The 18855-nt window shown below is 45.4% G+C and overlaps 1 protein-coding gene across 1 annotated transcript in view; it reads left to right on the top strand.

Annotated features, from left to right (window-relative positions):
* The window catches only part of LOC135057011 (oocyte zinc finger protein XlCOF6.1-like), a 77927-nt gene extending 66212 nt beyond the window's left edge, over positions 1–11715 (top strand). Inside the window, exon 4 of the mRNA XM_063962871.1 lies at positions 5462–11715. Coding sequence (XP_063818941.1) covers positions 5462–6354 — 893 coding nt within the window. The 3' untranslated portion in view covers positions 6355–11715. The remainder of the gene's footprint in view (positions 1–5461) is intronic.
* Positions 11716–18855: the final 7140 nt, after the last annotated feature.

Consider the following 18855-nt stretch of genomic DNA (forward strand, 5'->3'; position numbering starts at 1 on the left):
TACCTGTGTGCAGTATATATATAGTACCCCTCAGCCCTGTCCTGTCCTGCACGCTGATGTCACGTTGCTGATGCCTGTACCCGGGTACCTGTGTGCAGTATATATAGTACCCCTCAGCCCTGTCCTGTCCTGTACGCTGATGTCACGTTGCTGATGCCTGTACCCGGGTACCTGTGTGCAGTATATATAGTACCCCTCAGCCCTGTCCTGCACGCTGATGTCACGTTACTGATGCCTGTACCCGGGTACCTGTGTGCAGTATATATAGTACCCCTCAGTCCTGTCCTGTCCTGCACGCTGATGTCACGTTGCTGATGCCTGTACCCGGGTACCTGTGTGCAGTATATATAGTACCCCTCAGCCCTGTCCTGCACGCTGATGTCACGTTACTGATGTCTGTACCCGGGTACCTGTGTGCAGTATATATAGTACCCCTCAGCCCTGTCCTGTCCTGCACGCTGATGTCACGTTACTGATGCCTGTACCCGGGTACCTGTGTGCAGTATATATAGTACCCCCCAGCCCTGTCCTGCACGCTGATGTCACGTTACTGATGCCTGTACCCGGGTACCTGTGTGCAGTATATATAGTACCCCTCATCCCCGCCCTGTCCTGCACGCTGATGTCACGTTACTGATGCCTGTACCCGGGTACCTGTGTGCAGTATATATAGTACCCCTCAGTCCTGTCCTGTCCTGCACGCTGATGTCACGTTACTGATGCCTGTACCCGGGTACCTGTGTGCAGTATATATAGTACCCCTCAGCCCTGTCCTGTCCTGCACGCCGATGTCACGTTACTGATGCCTGTACCCGGGTACCTGTGTGCAGTATATATAGTACCCCTCAGCCCTGTCCTGCACGCTGATGTCACGTTACTGATGCCTGTACCCGGGTACCTGTGTGCAGTATATATAGTACCCCTCATCCCCGCCCTGTCCTGCACGCTGATGTCACGTTACTGATGCCTGTACCTGGGTACCTGTGTGCAGTATATATAGTACCCCTCAGTCCTGTCCTGTCCTGCACGCTGATGTCACGTTGCTGATGCCTGTACCCGGGTACCTGTGTGCAGTATATATAGTACCCCTCAGCCCTGTCCTGCACGCTGATGTCACATTACTGATACCTGTACCCGGGTATCTGTGGGCAGTATATATAGTACCCCTCAGCCCTGTCCTGCACGCTGATGTCACGTTACTGATACCTGTACCTGGGTACCTTTGTGCAGTATATATAGTACCCCCCATCCCCGCCCTGTCCTGCACGCTGATGTCACGTTACTGATGTCTGTACCCGGGTACCTGTGTGCAGTATATATAGTACCCCTCAGCCCTGTCCTGTCCTGCACGCTGATGTCACGTTACTGATGCCTGTACCTGTGTGCAGTATATATAGTACCCCTCAGCCCTGTCCTGCACGCTGATGTCACGTTACTGATGCCTGTACCCGGGTACCTGTGTGCAGTATATATAGTACCCCTCATCCCCGCCCTGTCCTGCACGCTGATGTCACGTTACTGATGTCTGTACCCGGGTACCTGTGTGCAGTATATATAGTACCCCTCAGCCCTGTCCTGCACGCTGATGTCACGTTACTGATGCCTGTACCCGGGTACCTGTGTGCAGTATATATAGTACCCCTCAGCCCTGTCCTGTCCTGCACGCTGATGTCACGTTACTGATGCCTGTTCCCGGGTACCTGTGTGCAGTATATATAGTACCCCTCAGCCCTGTCCTGCACGCTGATGTCACGTTACTGATGCCTGTACCCGGGTACCTGTGTGCAGTATATATAGTACCCCTCAGCCCTGTCCTGCACGCTGATGTCACGTTACTGATGCCTGTACCCGGGTACCTGTGTGTAGTATATATAGTACCCCTCAGTCCTGTCCTGTCCTGCACGCTGATGTCACGTTACTGATGCCTGTACCCGGGTACCTGTGTGCAGTATATATAGTACCCCTCAGTCCTGTCCTGTCCTGCACGCTGATGTCACGTTACTGATGCCTGTACCCGGGTACCTGTGTGTAGTATATATAGTACCCCTCAGTCCTGTCCTGTCCTGCACGCTGATGTCACGTTACTGATGCCTGTACCCGGGTACCTGTGTGTAGTATATATAGTACCCCTCAGCCCTGTCCTGTCCTGCACGCTGATGTCACGTTACTGATGCCTGTACCCGGGTACCTGTGTGCAGTATATATAGTACCCCTCAGCCCTGTCCTGTCCTGCACGCTGATGTCACGTTACTGATACCTGTACCCGGGTACCTGTGTGCAGTATATATAATACCCCTCAGCCCTGTCCTGTCCTGCACGCTGATGTCACGTTACTGATGCCTGTACCCGGGTACCTGTGTGTAGTATATATAGTACCCCTCAGCCCTGTCCTGTCCTGCACGCTGATGTCACGTTGCTGATGCCTGTACCCGGGTACCTGTGTGCAGTATATATAGTACCCTCAGTCCTGTCCTGTCCTGCACGCTGATGTCACGTTGCTGATGCCTGTACCCGGGTACCTGTGTGCAGTATATATAGTACCCCTCAGCCCTGTCCTGCACGCTGATGTCACATTACTGATGTCTGTACCCGGGTACCTGTGTGCAGTATATCTAGTACCCCTCAGTCCTGTCCTGCACGCTGATGTCACGTTACTGCTGCCTGTATCCGGGTACCTGTGTGCAGTATATATAGTACCCTCATCCCTGTCCTGCACGCTGATATCACGTTGCTGATGCCTGTACCCGGGTACCTGTGTGTAGTATATATAGTACCCCTCAGCCCTGTCCTGTCCTGCACGCTGATGTCACGTTACTGATGCCTGTACCCGGGTACCTGTGTGCAGTATATATAGTACCCTCAGTCCTGTCCTGTCCTGCACGCTGATGTCACGTTGCTGATGCCTGTACCCGGGTACCTGTGTGCAGTATATATAGTACCCCTCAGCCCTGTCCTGCACGCTGATATCACGTTACTGATGCCTGTACCCGGGTACGTGTGTGCAGTATATATAGTACCCCTCAGCCCTGTCCTGTCCTGCATGCTGATGTCACGTTACTGATGCCTGTACCCGGGTACCTGTGTGCAGTATATATAGTACCCCTCAGCCCTGTCCTGCCCTGCACGCTGATGTCACGTTACTGATGCCTGTACCCGGGTACCTGTGTGCAGTATATATAGTACCCCTCAGCCCTGTCCTGTCCTGCACGCTGATGTCACGTTACTGATGTCTGTACCCGGGTACCTGTGTGCAGTATATATAGTACCCCTCAGCCCTGTCCTGTCCTGCACGCTGATGTCACGTTACTGATGCCTGTACCCGGGTACCTGTGTGTAGTATATATAGTACCCCTCAGCCCTGTCCTGTCCTGCACGCTGATGTCACGTTACTGATGCCTGTACCCGGGTACCTGTGTGCAGTATATATAGTACCCCTCAGCCCTGTCCTGTCCTGCACGCTGATGTCACGTTACTGATGCCTGTACCCGGGTACCTGTGTGCAGTATATATAGTACCCCTCAGTCCTGTCCTGTCCTGCACGCTGATGTCGCGTTACTGATGCCTGTACCCGGGTACCTGTGTGCAGTATATATAGTACCCCTCAGCCCTGTCCTGTCCTGCACGCTGATGTCACGTTACTGATGTCTGTACCCGGGTACCTGTGTGCAGTATATATAGTACACCTCAGCCCTGTCCTGCACGCTGATGTCACGTTACTGATGCCTGTACCCGGGTACCTGTGTGCAGTATATATAGTACCCTTAGCCCTGTCCTGTTCTGCACGCTGATGTCGCGTTACTGATGTCTGTACCCGGGTACCTGTGTGCAGTATATATAGTACACCTCAGCCCTGTCCTGCACGCTGATGTCACGTTACTGATGCCTGTACCAGGGTATCTGTGTGCAGTATATATAGTACCCTCAGCCCTGTCCTGTTCTGCACGCTGATGTCACGTTACTGATGCCTGTACCCGGGTACCTGTGTGCAGTATATATTGTACCCCTCAGCCCTGTCCTGTCCTGCACGCTGATGTCACGTTACTGATGCCTGTACCCGGGTACCTGTGTGCAGTATATATAGTACCCTTAGCCCTGTCCTGTTCTGCACGCTGATGTCGCGTTACTGATGTCTGTACCCGGGTACCTGTGTGCAGTATATATAGTACACCTCAGCCCTGTCCTGCACGCTGATGTCACGTTACTGATGCCTGTACCCGGGTATCTGTGTGCAGTATATATAGTACCCTCAGCCCTGTCCTGTTCTGCACGCTGATGTCACGTTACTGATGCCTGTACCCGGGTACCTGTGTGCAGTATATATTGTACCCCTCAGCCCTGTCCTGTCCTGCACGCTGATGTCACGTTACTGATGCCTGTACCCGGGTACCTGTGTGCAGTATATATTGTACCCCTCAGCCCTGTCCTGTCCTGCACGCTGATGTCACGTTACTGATGCCTGTGTCCTCGTGATCTTTTGTGTCCAATCATGTTAGAGGGTTTCTGTTATTATAACACACCTTTATATGTAGTTTCCGCCCACAGCCCATTTATGACTGATCTTGATAATACATAGCCGAACACCAGTCTGGGGAAAGTACCTGCACAGTGCTGAAAACCGCATCACAATTTGTTCAGTGATTTCTGAGTTTACCTCAATCAGACAAACAGACAGACTTTCATTTATACGATGTATAGACGCCTCAGCCTCGTCCTTCCTTATAGTTATGCCTCATTAAACCTGTGTGATATCCTGCCCTGTGTATACAATGCCGTGCTCTTACTTTGCAGACCTGCCCACTGTTGTGTCTATTAAAAAATGCAAGTATTCATATTTCCATATTTATATTTCTCTTACGTGCTAGAGGATGCTGGGATCCACTTAATACCATGAGGTATAGATGAGTCCACTAGGAGCCATTGGCACTTTAAGAGTTTGATAGTGTGGGCTGGCTCCTCCCTCTATGCCCCTCCTACCAGTCTCGGTTTAGAAAATGTGCCGAAGGAGCCGGTCACAGCTAGGGGAGCTCCTGAGGAGTCTCCTTCGTTTTTTTTTTGTTTGAATAGAATAATTGGGCTACAGGAAGGCTGCTGGCAACAGTCCGTAGAGGATACTGGGCGCCCGCCCAGTGCTTCGTATTCTTGCATTGTTACTTGGTTCAGTTTGTTGGTTCAGCCATTGCTGAATCGTTCCAAGTTGGTTAGCTTGGCCTTCCTTTATCACGATCTGTGTATTTCCTTCTCTCGAAGTATGTCTGTCTCCTCGGGCACAGTTTCTAGACTGAGTCTGGTAGGTGGGGCATAGAGGGAGGAGCCAGCCCACACTCTTAAACTCTTAAAGTGCCCATGGCTCCTAGTGGATACGTCTATACCCCATGGTACTAAATTGGACCCCAGCATCCTCTACGGACTATGAGAAAAGGATTTACCGGTAGCTTATTAAAATCCTATTTATTCCCATCAGATGGATGTAACAGGAATGTCGCAGAGGATCATCTTATTTTATCTCCAGACTGTGAAATAGAAGATAATGACATCACACAAGATTCTCCAGGAGAAAACCCGTTCACCTCAATTCTTTATCCAGTAGATCACAGTGTGGATACGTCACCTGATTCCTCTAACCATGACCAATGTTCTCCTGATAATGCTGATATTGGCCCATCTATTATAGCTCTTACAGTAGATAAAATATTTCCAGATTCTGTAGATTCCAAATGTTTTACACAGACCACAGCTGTGACAGATGAGAAGCCATTTTCATGCTCTGAGTGTGGGAAATGTTTTACACGTAAATCACATCTTGTTAGACATCAGAGAACTCACACAGGTGAGAAACCATTTCCATGTTCTGAATGCGGAAAGTGTTTTATACGCATATCACATCTTTTTAGACACAAGCAACTTCACACAGGTGAGAGGCCATATCCATGCTCTGAGTGTGGAAAAATGTTTACATATAACTCACATCTTGTTAGACATAAGAAACATCACACAGGTGAGAAACCATTTGCATGCTCTGAGTGTGGGAAATGTTTTACAGACAAATCACATCTTGTTACACATCAGAGAAGTCACACAGGTGAGAGATCATTGCCATGTTCTGAGTGTGGGAAATGTTTTACACAGAAATCAGATCTTTTTAGACATCAGAGAATTCACACAGGTGAGAAACCATTTCTATGTTCTGAGTGTGGGAAATGTTTTACACAGAAATTAGATCTTGTTACACATCAGAGAAGTCATACCGGGGAAAAACCATTTCTGTGTACTGAGTGTGGGAAATGTTTTACACAGAAATCAAATCTTGTAAGACATAGGAGAATTCACACAGGTGAGAAGCCATTAACCCCTTAACTGACAAATATTTTTTTCCAAAAAAACATTCAAATTGTTGTTTTTATGACTAAATTAGCTTAAGAACACCTACTTACGATAGATCCAATACGATTTTATAAAAAAAAAAAAAAATATGGAACATCTGTATTAACATCAATGGTCGGAACATCGCGACCATCTCAACTTCAGTTTTTGGTGCCTACTTTCTGCAGCATCTAGGGGTCCACAGAGAAGGCAGAGGCTCTTTTTGCACATTTCTACTAATGTCATCAGCCTTGGTGGAGAGTACTACCGGGCTTACCAATAAGCATTGATCGGCAGCACAGCAGGCATTGGGGGTGAAGGGAACCAGGAAGCAGAGGGACCAAAGCTTGATATACCTGCCAGGAACAGCGAAATGCGTCAGCCTTAAGATCCTGCCAGTGTATAGAACTGACTTGGGCCAGATTTATTCCACCCAACACCTGAAGGACAACTTTAATGTCATACACTCCAGCTCACTATCTATGGACCAGGATTCCATTAACATCAGTTGCCGTTGCCATACGAGCGGATACCCATCTGGATTCCGAATATTGGAACACGGAACTGCTGGATTACTTTTTAGACAAATTGCTTGATTCAAGTGCATATTAACGGTCCAGTTGGTAATTCATCTCATGGTGATACTTTCGAGACTCTATATACTGGCCTGCACAACTGGTCTATTTTATAGAGACTGCTTCTGTATTCATTTATGAATTTTAAAATTGTGTGTTTTTGTGATATTAAATTTCGAATTATGTGACAATTCATATATATGTTTAAGCGCTGTGTATCTTTCTGTTTGTTCACGCTATTCTGACATCCAAACGCAGCTTCCTGAGAGGCAAAGGTATCAAAGGCATAATGCCTAATAAATGTGTTTATGGAAGACCATGTGGCTGCCTTACAGAGATGCTCAGCTGAGGCACCATGGTGGGCTGCCCATGAAGGACTTCCTGAATGTACCAATTGGGCAGAGACAAGCGGGATAGGGAGATCAGCTTGAAACTATGCTTCTGAGATAGTCATCTGAAGCCATCTAGCCAATGTTTGCTTATTGGCAGGCCATCCCCTATTGTGAAAACCGTATAGAACAAAGAGAGAGTCTGTTCTTCTGATAGCACTGATCCACGTTGATCCCTTGTGCACGAACTACGTCTAATGATGCATCATCCACAGAGATATCCGGTGATTGAAAGGCAGGAACTACTATTTCTTCAATAAGGTGGAACTTTGAGACCACCATAGGAAGATATCCAGACTTGGTTCGGAGAACCGATCTGGATGGAATACCAGAAATGGGTGATGACACGACAGTGCCCCTAAATTGGATACTCTTATAGCTGAAGCAATTGCCAGAAGAAATATACGTTTGTCACGACTGAGGGTCTAGGCTGACAGGAGGAAGCCTCAGTTGTAGGGGCTGAGATAAAGTTGACCCTGGGAGGTTTAATCAGACCCCTGGACATGTAAGTGTTGTTGTGTAGAAGGATTACCCGAAGGTGTGACCATGACAACCAAGGTTAAAAAGTCAAATAAAAGTTTATTAACAAAACTCCGTATTAACACAGCAGTAAATGATGAGAATAAGCAGTGAAGAAATGGTACAGTTCCTGGATCACTAAGAACTTGGCAGGAGCCACAGAGCACTGGTAGGATGAGGAACAGGTGTTAAAGTCCCAGTGATGAAATGTCCTTACCAGGCCTGTCTGTAGTAGTGAGGGTAGCCGAGGAACACGCCAGCAGGTGTAACAGGTGGAGCTGGTAACACTGTAGTTTGAGCAGACTGCTGTGGATGCTGGATGGAACCAGCCAGATGGTGGAAACACGGAGTGGATGCTGAATGGAATCAGCCAGGTAGTGGAATGATGCTAGGGAGCGTGGATATAAGAAGAGATGAAAGGTGGATACCGATGGTTTGTGGATACCGCTGGTAGGTAGGAATCCGCTGGAACAACACCGGCACTTTAAGAAGACTGGATACTGCTGAAAGCTGACCGCTGGAAGCAGATGGTTTTGTAGCTGGAAACTGGAACAATCACGGAGGACTGCAGAGTCAGGCTGCACCGCAAGATGGGAAGCAGGTGCGGGTCTCTTAGTGGAGGCTGGAGACAGGAGCTACAAACCTGGAGAAACAACCACAGGAGAGAGAGACTGGAACTAGGTGTGACAACCAAAGCACTGACGATTTCCTGGTTCAGACACAGGATACTTATACCTGCAGCAAGGCAGGCATTGGCTAAACAATTATGCAGATTCAACAGCGCAGCGGATTGGTGGAGACTGAGGCATGTGACTGAAACCAACATGGCTACACCCATGTTAGCACTTGGAGGGAAAGTTAGTTTGGAAAACCATGTGGAGATTCAGCAGTAATGGCGGCGCCGGCCGCGGAGGACAGGAAACACCAGACTGAACTTGTACACTGGAACATATGGATGACAGCGGAGGCTGAGGCAGGATGACAAACCTGTATATGGAAACACAAGAACGGCGGCGGAGTCCGCGGAGGGTGAAAGACGCCATTCAGAGATCAAACATGGTTCCGCTGTGACAGCGTCTCAGAGTGACAGGAGGGAGATGCAGAGTGTGGACATCAGTAACACAGATGAGATCCGGCCCTGGAACGCTGAGCCAGCCTCAGGAGACATCTAAAAGGCAAGTAATGGCATCCAGATACCCGGATCGTGACAACGTTATGGTAAGAACTTACCCTTGATAGCAGTATTTCTCCTAAGTCCATAGGTTCCACAGGATACAATGGGATATGATGAAGCAACAGCGGATTTGCACCAATCGGTCAAAGCTTTTCAGCCTCCCAGCATGCAACGGGCCCGTCCATATATCCCCGCTTCCTTGCTCGGGCAAATAAGTTGTTTTACCAAAGCTCAAGGCAGGAGCATCATAGCCCTAATCAGGTGAGAAGAACACACATGCACACCCTTCCGTACAAGAAGGAAGAGGTTAGTGAGTAAAAGGATCCTCAAATCAGGGTGGGATCCCTGTGGACTTAGGAGAAATACCGTCATCAACGATAAGTTCATACCATAACGTATATTTCTCCGGCAGGGTCCATAGGTTATTCACAAGATAACATTGGGATTTCCCAAAGCAATTTAGTGGTGGGGATGCTCCTGATTGAACAGGAGAATCCTTCACCCGAATTCAGCGTCTGGAGAGGCAAAGGTATCCATGGCATAATGTCTAATGAATGTGTTAATGGAAGACCATGTGGCTGCCTTACATATCTGTTCTGCTGAAGCACGATGTTGTGCTCCCCATGAAGAACCTACCTTACGTGTAGAGTGAGCAGAGACATTAGCCGGAACAGGGAGATGAGCACGAGAGTATGCTTCTGAAATAGTCATCCGAAGCCACCTTGCCAGTGTGTGCTTATCAGCAGGCCATCCTCTCGTGAAATCCGTAGAGAACGAAGAGAGAATCTGTCTTTCTGGTGGCTCTGGTACAAGCAACATAGATCCTTAAGGCATGGGCCACATCCAGTGATGCATCTCCCGCAGAAAGGCCCAGTTGCAGGAAAGTTGGGACTACAATTTCTTTATTAAGGTGGAATTTAGATACCACCTTAGAAAGATACCCAGATTTAGTTCTGAGAACCGCTCTATCTGGATAAAAAAATCAGAAATGGGGGACGACATAACAATGTTCCTAAATCTGACAGTCTTCTAGCTGATGCCATAGTCAGTAGAAAGAGAACTTTAGCTGTCAACCATTTAAGATCCACTCTATTAAGTGGTTCAAATGGGACAACTTGAAGGGACTTTAGGACTAAACTTAAGTCCCAAGGCACTGTAGAAGGAACACAAGGAGGTTGAATGCGCAGCATTCCCTGGAAAAAAGTGCACACATCCTGTATGTTGGCAATTTTCTTTTGGAACCATACAGTCAATGCTGACACTTGCACTCTCAAGGAAGCCACATTTAAACCTTTATCCATTCCTGCCTGAAGGAATGTTAAGACCCTGGCAACTCTGAAAGACCTAGGGTCAACTTTCCGTTCACTGCACCATTGAATATAGGCTTGCCATATTTCGGTGATAAATTCGAGCTGAGGAGGGTTTTCCTGCTCTGAGCATCGTTTGAATTACCTGTTGTGAGAATCCTCTTGACTTCAGTATAAAGGTCTCAAGAGCCACGCCGTCAAAGACAGTCGATAAAGATGTCTGTGATATAACAAGGACCCTGCATCATTAGATCTGGACATTGAGGAAGTACGAATGGAGCATCCATCGACATCCCCTGCAGATCTGTGTACCAATGTCTTCTGGGCCAAGCCGGAGCTATTAGTATCACGGTGCCCCTTCCTTGCTTTATCTTTCTCACCATCGTGGGTAATAAGGTGATTGGATGAAACACATAGGCCAGCTGAAAGTCCCATCTCACCAACAGGGCATCCACAAAGTTCGCTCTGGGATCCTTTGTTGTTGACCCGTTCGTGAGAACTTTGTTCTGACGGGATTCCATGAGATCTATCTCTGGCATCCCCCACCTATTGACTAAGGTCTGGAAGACCTCTGGGTGTAGAGCCCATTTGCTTGCCTGAATAGCATGTCAACTGAGAAAATCCACTTCCCAATTTAGGACTCCCAGAATGAACACTGCGGACAAGGTTGGATGATGAAGTTCTGCCCACCTTAGTGTGTGACTTACCTCCTTCATAGATTTTTGGCTGCGAGTTCCTCCTTGATGGTTGAGGCACGTTACTGTTAGGAATGTCTGTGTGTTTGTGTTGCCTTGCATTATCTCATTCCTGACTCTAGGGCTCTCACTTGCTGCCTTAGGTCTGAATGGCAGTTGCACACTCTGTCCCTGCAGGTTGATTACCTGATTGTGAGCAGCTGTGGCCAACACCTTGTGCTGCTATTTAGCTCCAGCTCGCCAGCATTCAAGTGCAGATCATTGTGGTTCCATGTGGATTGTGACTAGGCTCTCTCCAGTTATCCTGTCCTGCTTCTGCCATACCTGCATCTCAGACATTTCCTGGAGCCTGGTTTCACCTATGCCTTGTTATGAAACTTCTTGCCCTGCTGGAGCAATATCTGCATTCCTGAATTATTATTTGCAGTCTGTTTCCACCCCAGCCTGGTTACTTTATTTTGGTATGTTATTTTCCCTCTGCTTTGTTTAAACCTGGATTTCTTCATGTTCATTTTCACCTCTACAATTAATCTGGACTGTATCTAAATTCAAGCATAATCATACTCCCTGTTAAATATCAAGCCATTACTATTATCTGGGAATATTGCATTCTGTTCCATGTTTATCAAGGATCCATTCTCTGTATGCTGATATCTTTCTGGTTCTTTCACTGCAATAAACCTTGTTTAATTTTCACCTGGCTTCACCTGACCTCATTTCAGGTTCCTCCTGCATGTGTACACACAGAAGCTTAGTAGTCATAACAGTTACTGCCATTGCATTATCCGAGTGGATCTGAACTGGTTTCCCCCTGAAAGATGTCCTTTACCTGAATCAGTGCCATGTATATGGCCCAAAGTTTCAATATATTTATTGGCAGGCAACCTTCTTCCTAGGTCCATTGCCCGTGGGGGGGTGGGGGGGGACCTTCCTGACACTGCTCCCCAGCCCTGGAGACTGGCATCCGTTGACAGAATTTCCCAATATGATATCCAAAAGGCTCTCCCCTTGTCCAGATAAGATGTCTGTAACCACCAGGCTAATTACCTCCTTACTTCCATTGTAAGAACCATAGTATGCATTTTAATCATTTGATGCAACCCATTCCATTTGGCAAGGATCAGATGCTGCAGAGGCCTCGAGTGGAACTGTGCATACTCCACCATGTCGGATGTTGACACCATCAATCCCATCACACGCATTGCTGCGTGAATGGATTCCTTTTCACTGTGTAGCAGCTCCTGAATCCTTGACTGAACTTTGGATATCTTGTTCAGAGGTAAAATTACTCTCTAAAGCAGGGGTGGAGAACCTCAGGCCCGAGGGCCGTATAAGGCCCTAGAAGCCACTTGATCTGGCCCGGCCAGGCTCACCTAAACGAGAGGAGATGCCGTGTGCCCGCTGAGATTTTACCACCAGCGGGCGCCCGCTCCTCAGCAGCAGCCGGACGCAGAAGCTTACTTCTGAGCTCCAGCTTCTGGCTCAGGCAGTGTACATGTGTGGCTGTGCTGTGCTATGGGAGAGACGTCATGACATCTCTCCCATAGTTACGAGGAGAGGGAGGGCAGTGGTCCGGAAGCAGGAGCAGGGCTGGTGAGCATTGTGGTGTGGTTTTTTTTCTTTTAATGTGTGTATGTGTAAGCGGCGCTACTAGGGGACATATTTTAATGGGGCATAAGTACAGGGGGCATATCTAATGGGGCATAACTACAGGGGGCATAACTGATGGGGGCATATCTAATGGGCCAAAACAACTGACAGTGGGCATATCTAATGGGGCATAACAACTGACTGGGTGCAAATCTAATCGGGCATAACAAGTGACTGGGGGCATAACTACTGACTGGGGCAGGCTAATTTTTTTATGGCCCCTGAAGGATTTTATAAGTATCCAAATGGCCCTTGGTAGAAAAAAGGTTCCCCACCCCTGCCCTAAAGGCTTGAATCCAGTACAGCCCTCAAGTGAGTCATCTGCTGTGACGGAACCAGATACGATTTTGCCCAATTTATAAGCCACCCATGCTTCTGCAGACAAGTTATTGTCTGTTGCAGATGATACAGGAGCATTTCCTGAGACTGCCAGGATTAAATGATCGTCGAGGTATGGCAAAATTCTTATACCCGGCTGGCGAAGATAAATTGCCATTACCACCAGTAAATACTCTGGAGGCTGTGGCTAACCCAAAATGTAGGGCCTGGAACTAAAAATGGTGTTGGGGGATAATGAACCTGAGATAGCATTGATTGGACCGAGCTATAGGAACATGTACGTAAGCATCCTGGATGGCTCCATGGCCAAAATGATGGAACGTAAAGTCTCCATATGAAACTGAGGTACCCAAATGTATTTGTTCAGTACCTTAAGAATGGGGCGGAATGACCCATTTGGCTTCTGAACTAGAAACAGGTTGGAGTGATTCTGAATTGGCTTTCCATGTAAGTAGCCAAACTGCTCTGCGAGCAGCTATTGTAGCTTATGCCCTGGAGGCAATTGTACCCATATCCAATGCTGCTTCTTCCAAGAACCTCGCAGCCTGTTTTATATGTGCTATATGGGATTTTTGCTCTCTAGATGCCAGTGAAAGATCCCCTTCCAGTGTATCCGCCCAGGCAGCTACTGCCTTTGCCATTCAAGCTGAAGCCATGGCTGGTCTTATGACTGCCCCAGACAGGGAAAAAAAATGTTTTTTAGAAAACCATCCACTCTCCTACCAGTGACATCATTTAATGAAGTTGAAGGAAGAGGTAATGTAGATTTTCACACTAATCGAATCACACATGCGTATCTGCTTTGGGAGCCACCTCCCTTTTTAAACAATCCCCAGCTGGAAAAGGATAAATGGAATTCTGAACTTACTGGGTGTAGCCGAAGTCTCTTCCATGATTTTCGACAGCTGATCTGACCCAGGAGACTCAGTCTTAACTGTTTTGGGACATTTAAACACTGGTCCCATGGTTTTTAACACAGGCTCTGCAGATTCCTTTCATTGCCTTAATTACCTCGGCTATATCCTCAGTTTTCATCCTACGATGAATCCTCATCTGAAACGTGTAGCCTGTGAGGATGAAGATTTACTTACCACTGACTTATCAACCTGTTTCTTTTGAGAGACTGCTGCTGGAAGTGATAAACTGCAGGTTTGAAGCTGCATGTAAGTGTTAATCGTGTAACTGATCACTGCTACAGGAATTATCCGGTCAGCTATACTGGATAATGTTTGTGCAAACATAGCCCAAGGGGGATCAACTTGCACCTGAGGGATTTTCCTCAGAGGGAGAAATATTTTCACCAGAATCCATGCGAAACACTAACCAATCACACCCCAAAGAGACCAAGAGAAGGAGAGGTAGAAGAGGGAGAGGCAAAAATACCAAGGTGGACCAGGCACAAGTAAACACAGGCATACACAATTTATTTTCGCACACGTTCACTAATGATCAGATTAAACTCCTTCAAAAGGGCCTTAATTTTGCCCCTAGCATAGAACCAAATTTGAACTATTTTTGACTCTCAATAAAATAACGAGATTTATGCAGAAAGAGATATTTTGTCTACAAATGTCTGGAAAGGCAAAATTAAGAGGGTGTTCCCATTATCCTAGATGAAACTGACCAGGAAGGACTACAAACACTCAAACAATTACTAAGAGAAAATACAGATGAAGTTCTTATATTTGACCAAACTATCAATCAGTCTACAGAAAAAAAACACCCAAATTTAAGAAGTCACAATTCTTTCTTATTAATCAGAAGAGCACAGCAATCACATTATTTTACAATAAAACACTAACGGATTTTAAATCGGTGTGTAAGATGGGGAGAAGAGCAGGAATAAGAACAAAAAGAAGCATTGTCCTATGTCGTTTAAAAATAGTTTAACTAGACCAGAGAGGAAGGCACTTAAGGAGCTGAAAGATATTAACTCCTTGGTTCTAAAACCAGATGATAAGGGGGTTGGGATTATTATACAACATCGCTCAGATTATATTTCAGAAACAGACCGTTATGCAACGAGGAACATTATAAATGTTTATCTGGGGACCCCATCCCCCTTTATCAGATGGAATATGGAGACATGTTGGTTAAAGCTCGAACAAAGGGCGTGATTACAGAAGACGAATATACATTTTTGGTGTGTCCCTATCCTATCACTCCTATTTTTTATCATTTACCCAAAATTCACAAATCCCTCACTTCTAATTTATCACAATTTGTAGATGCTCACTTACAGAGTCGCGTCAATAAATTGAACTCTCATATTAAGGACACAAAACACTTTCTACAGAAAGTTTCTGAGATTTGCTGGACAGAAGGGTGGGCATTCATAACACTTGATGTCCAAGCATTATAAACCAACATTCCGCATAAGGCGGGAATAGAAACAACAAAATATTATTTAAATGGAGATGTGAATAAAACACAAGGGAGATGTGACTTTGTGGCTGAATCTAAATTATTCATATTAACACATAACTATTTTTTGTTTAATAACACGTATTATTTACAGACACTGGGAACGGCCATGGGGACCAGATTTGCACCTAGTTTTGCGAATCTCTATATAGGCCGCCTCAAGGAGCGTTACATCTGTGATGGCCCATATAGAGATTATCTGGTCCTCTATGTCTGTTTTATTGATGATTTATGTATTATTTGGAAAGGGGGTCACCACCGAGCACTTGAGTTTAAGTATTTAACCACTAATGAATTTAATTTAATCTTTACTCACACTTTTAGTTTTGACACTAGTCTTTCTAGATATCGCGCTCTCTGCTAGGGACAATATTATCATCCCATCTAGCTACATGAAACCTGTGGGCGCATCTGACTGTCTGCATTATATGAGCAATCATCATACACCGTGGATTAGGAACATCCCAAAAAAACAGGAGAAATTGTGCAGGGGGATGAGGATTTTCATTCCCAAATGGAAATTATGTTGGTGCACTTTGAGAGAAGGGGAAACCCAGCTAGACTTTTGAATAATGCGAGAGAGTATGCAAAGAAATTATGTAGGAAAGATTTATTAACTAAAGATAATGCAACTAAAACAAAAATAGGAGTATCATTCAACTCAAGACAGGAAACATTAATAACAAGTATGGAGGGCAGCAGCTCTATGAGTCAAAAGAATGAGGAGCCCAAACATATAATCTTTTTATCTAAATTTAATAAATCAAGGGAAATAAAGAAGATTATATGTGATAACTTTGCAATATTGAAACAGGATCCAATTTTAAAAAACGCAATAGGAAAAAACCCAGCAGTAGTATTTAAGAAGAATACCAATTTGGGTAACATGTTAGTTCCAAGCATGTTAAAAACTCTAAAAGAAACAGAAAAGGAAGAATCCACCAATTGGTTAAACACTAAAACTGTTGGTTGATACAGATGCAATAAATCCATCTGTTTGACTTGCAAATTTATACTGAATAAAACTATCAGCATAACATCTAGCTTCAATGGGGATACCTTTGACATCAAGTAATTCATGAATTGTGAGTCCAGCTATTGTGTATATGTCCTTGTTCCCTACAATATGTAGGCAGAACTACAAGAAGTATCAAAAGTAGATTTAGGGAACATAGATGCAACATCTTGAATAGAAAAGTAACACATAGTGTCTCTCGTCATTTCGCAAAACATCATGGAGGTGATCCCAAAGGCCTGTCCATTGTAGCAGTAGAAAGATTCACCAATACCAAGAGAGGTGGAAATAGATTTAGGCAATTATGTATTGGTGAGTCATCCTGGATGTTCAAACTAGAGACACTTGTACCAAATGTATTGAATGAGGCACTCTACACGTCCCTAGATGATTGAAGAAAATGTCACTGTTGGGTGTCCATTTGGGACAATCTACCAACACTTCATTCATCAGTAACATCAAAGCTTTCTGGTTTCCTCCAGATAATCCAGGGACGTCACCCATGGCAACCCAGTTACTGAGGAAGAAACAATCAAGGGAAACATCAGGGGGGGGTCATCGGGGCGGTGAGAGAAGCAAGGGGGAGGGGCAATACATGGCGGCAGGTCATCCATATATTACACTATTGTCCATGTCAAATATTAGTGCCAGGAGAATCCTTATGTGGGTCCTTATAGATATCTTTTGGGGGTCCAGCTGAGAGAAAATATATTTCTACTGGGGAAATTATTATAAGAGCTCAATTAACATATCATGGTTTTTGTGTATATTGGTGATTAGGGTGATATATAATTATATACTTAGCAAAATAATGTGTATAGACATTCGATTGATAAGAAAGATATCAACAGTGTATCTATACCAGAATAATAACATCTTAGGGGTAAACTTTAATTTAAATGGGGCCCCTAAATAGGCAAAAAATTATCTTTTTCAGCCTACCTGTGTACTTTATTAATACATAGATTTCTACATATCTCCTGTGTATTTAGTTATTTATCTATATTTATATGATCTATATCTCTGTGTATATTGTAATGGTATGTATATACCAGGAATACGTCAGGATTGATCTAGAAGGACCACTACCTTCTGTATTCCAAACAACAATATTTAAAAACCTTTCTCTCCCTTTGATCTCTATCCGAAGGCAGGGTCCAGAGAGCCTGTATTTTTACCTAGGCATGGTCCAAACTGAGCCTCTGGACAGATGGGAGGTATTAAAATCAAAGTGGTAAAATTATAGGGAGACTTTTCTGTTTAATTATACTTATTTCTTTTTCATCCACTAGGGGTCACTGGAGTACTCTTGGGGATATGGACGGCTTCCGCAGGAACAGGCCACTGAATATTTAAATTTAGAACACTCCACCCCTCCATATCCCAGAGTACCTTAGCACACGCATCTGCACGGGGGGGGGGGGGGGGGAAGCAGCAGCAGTATGCTAGGCTGCATAGATATAGGAAAAGCATAGGCTATTAGTCTTTTGTTACCACTATCCCAGGTTATATATCTGTTTCAAAAGATTATAACCTGTACTGTGATTATACTGTAAGCATGGCTTGGGGGCCATTTTAACCATGCTTCCTGTTCTTCCTGTTGTGATTCCAGAACATTCCTGTCCTACATCTTTACTCCACCGGAGGAGCAGAGGTGTTATTGGGAATTTGGGATCACATTTCATAGGCCACGTGTACTGCACTTGACCAGACATATATCTCACACACACCTTAGTGCTATTTTACGGAGTTGTGCAAGTTGTCTGTTTTTGTATATAGTATTGTCTGTCTGCATAATTAGTAAGGCACCAGCAAAAAGGAAAAAGCAGTTTCACTGCAATGTCTGTAACAGTGTGTTACCGCATGGATCTACCACATGTACAGTATGTTTTGTGAATTCAGCTATGAATGCAATTGCTGCTCCGGTTTTAAAGCCAGTTTCTTCCCCGGACCCTCCATGGGAGATGTATGTTGCAATCAGAATTGTCCGCCTCTCGACAAGAGCGGGAAGCGGCAAGATCTTAGTCTAGGGTGAGACCGCCAGAACTACCGGAGGCGTCATAGCCTTGCCAAAAGTCCAAATCCATTTTGGGTAGACGGGATAAATTTCATATGTCTTATGATTTACCAGTTTCTGCTATGTTGCATTCTGACGATTCCATGCCAGACCTCACTGCGGAGGAGGGTGAGGAGGGCGAAGTAGACCAGCAGTCAGATAGTGATGATTTTAACAGCCCAGGCATTGATAATCTCATCAGAGCGGTGTGTCAGTCTCTGAAGTTTACAGAAACTGAGGAGCCTCTGACAAATGTTGAGGTCGTATTTACTAAACGAAGGAGATCTCCAATGTGTTTTCCTGTTTCGGAGTCTCTTAATAAGATGTTAGTAGAAACACGAAAGAATCCAGA

The sequence above is a fragment of the Pseudophryne corroboree genome, chromosome 3 (genome assembly GCF_028390025.1).
Source record: "Pseudophryne corroboree isolate aPseCor3 chromosome 3, aPseCor3.hap2, whole genome shotgun sequence".
Taxonomy (NCBI): Eukaryota; Metazoa; Chordata; class Amphibia; order Anura; family Myobatrachidae; genus Pseudophryne; species Pseudophryne corroboree.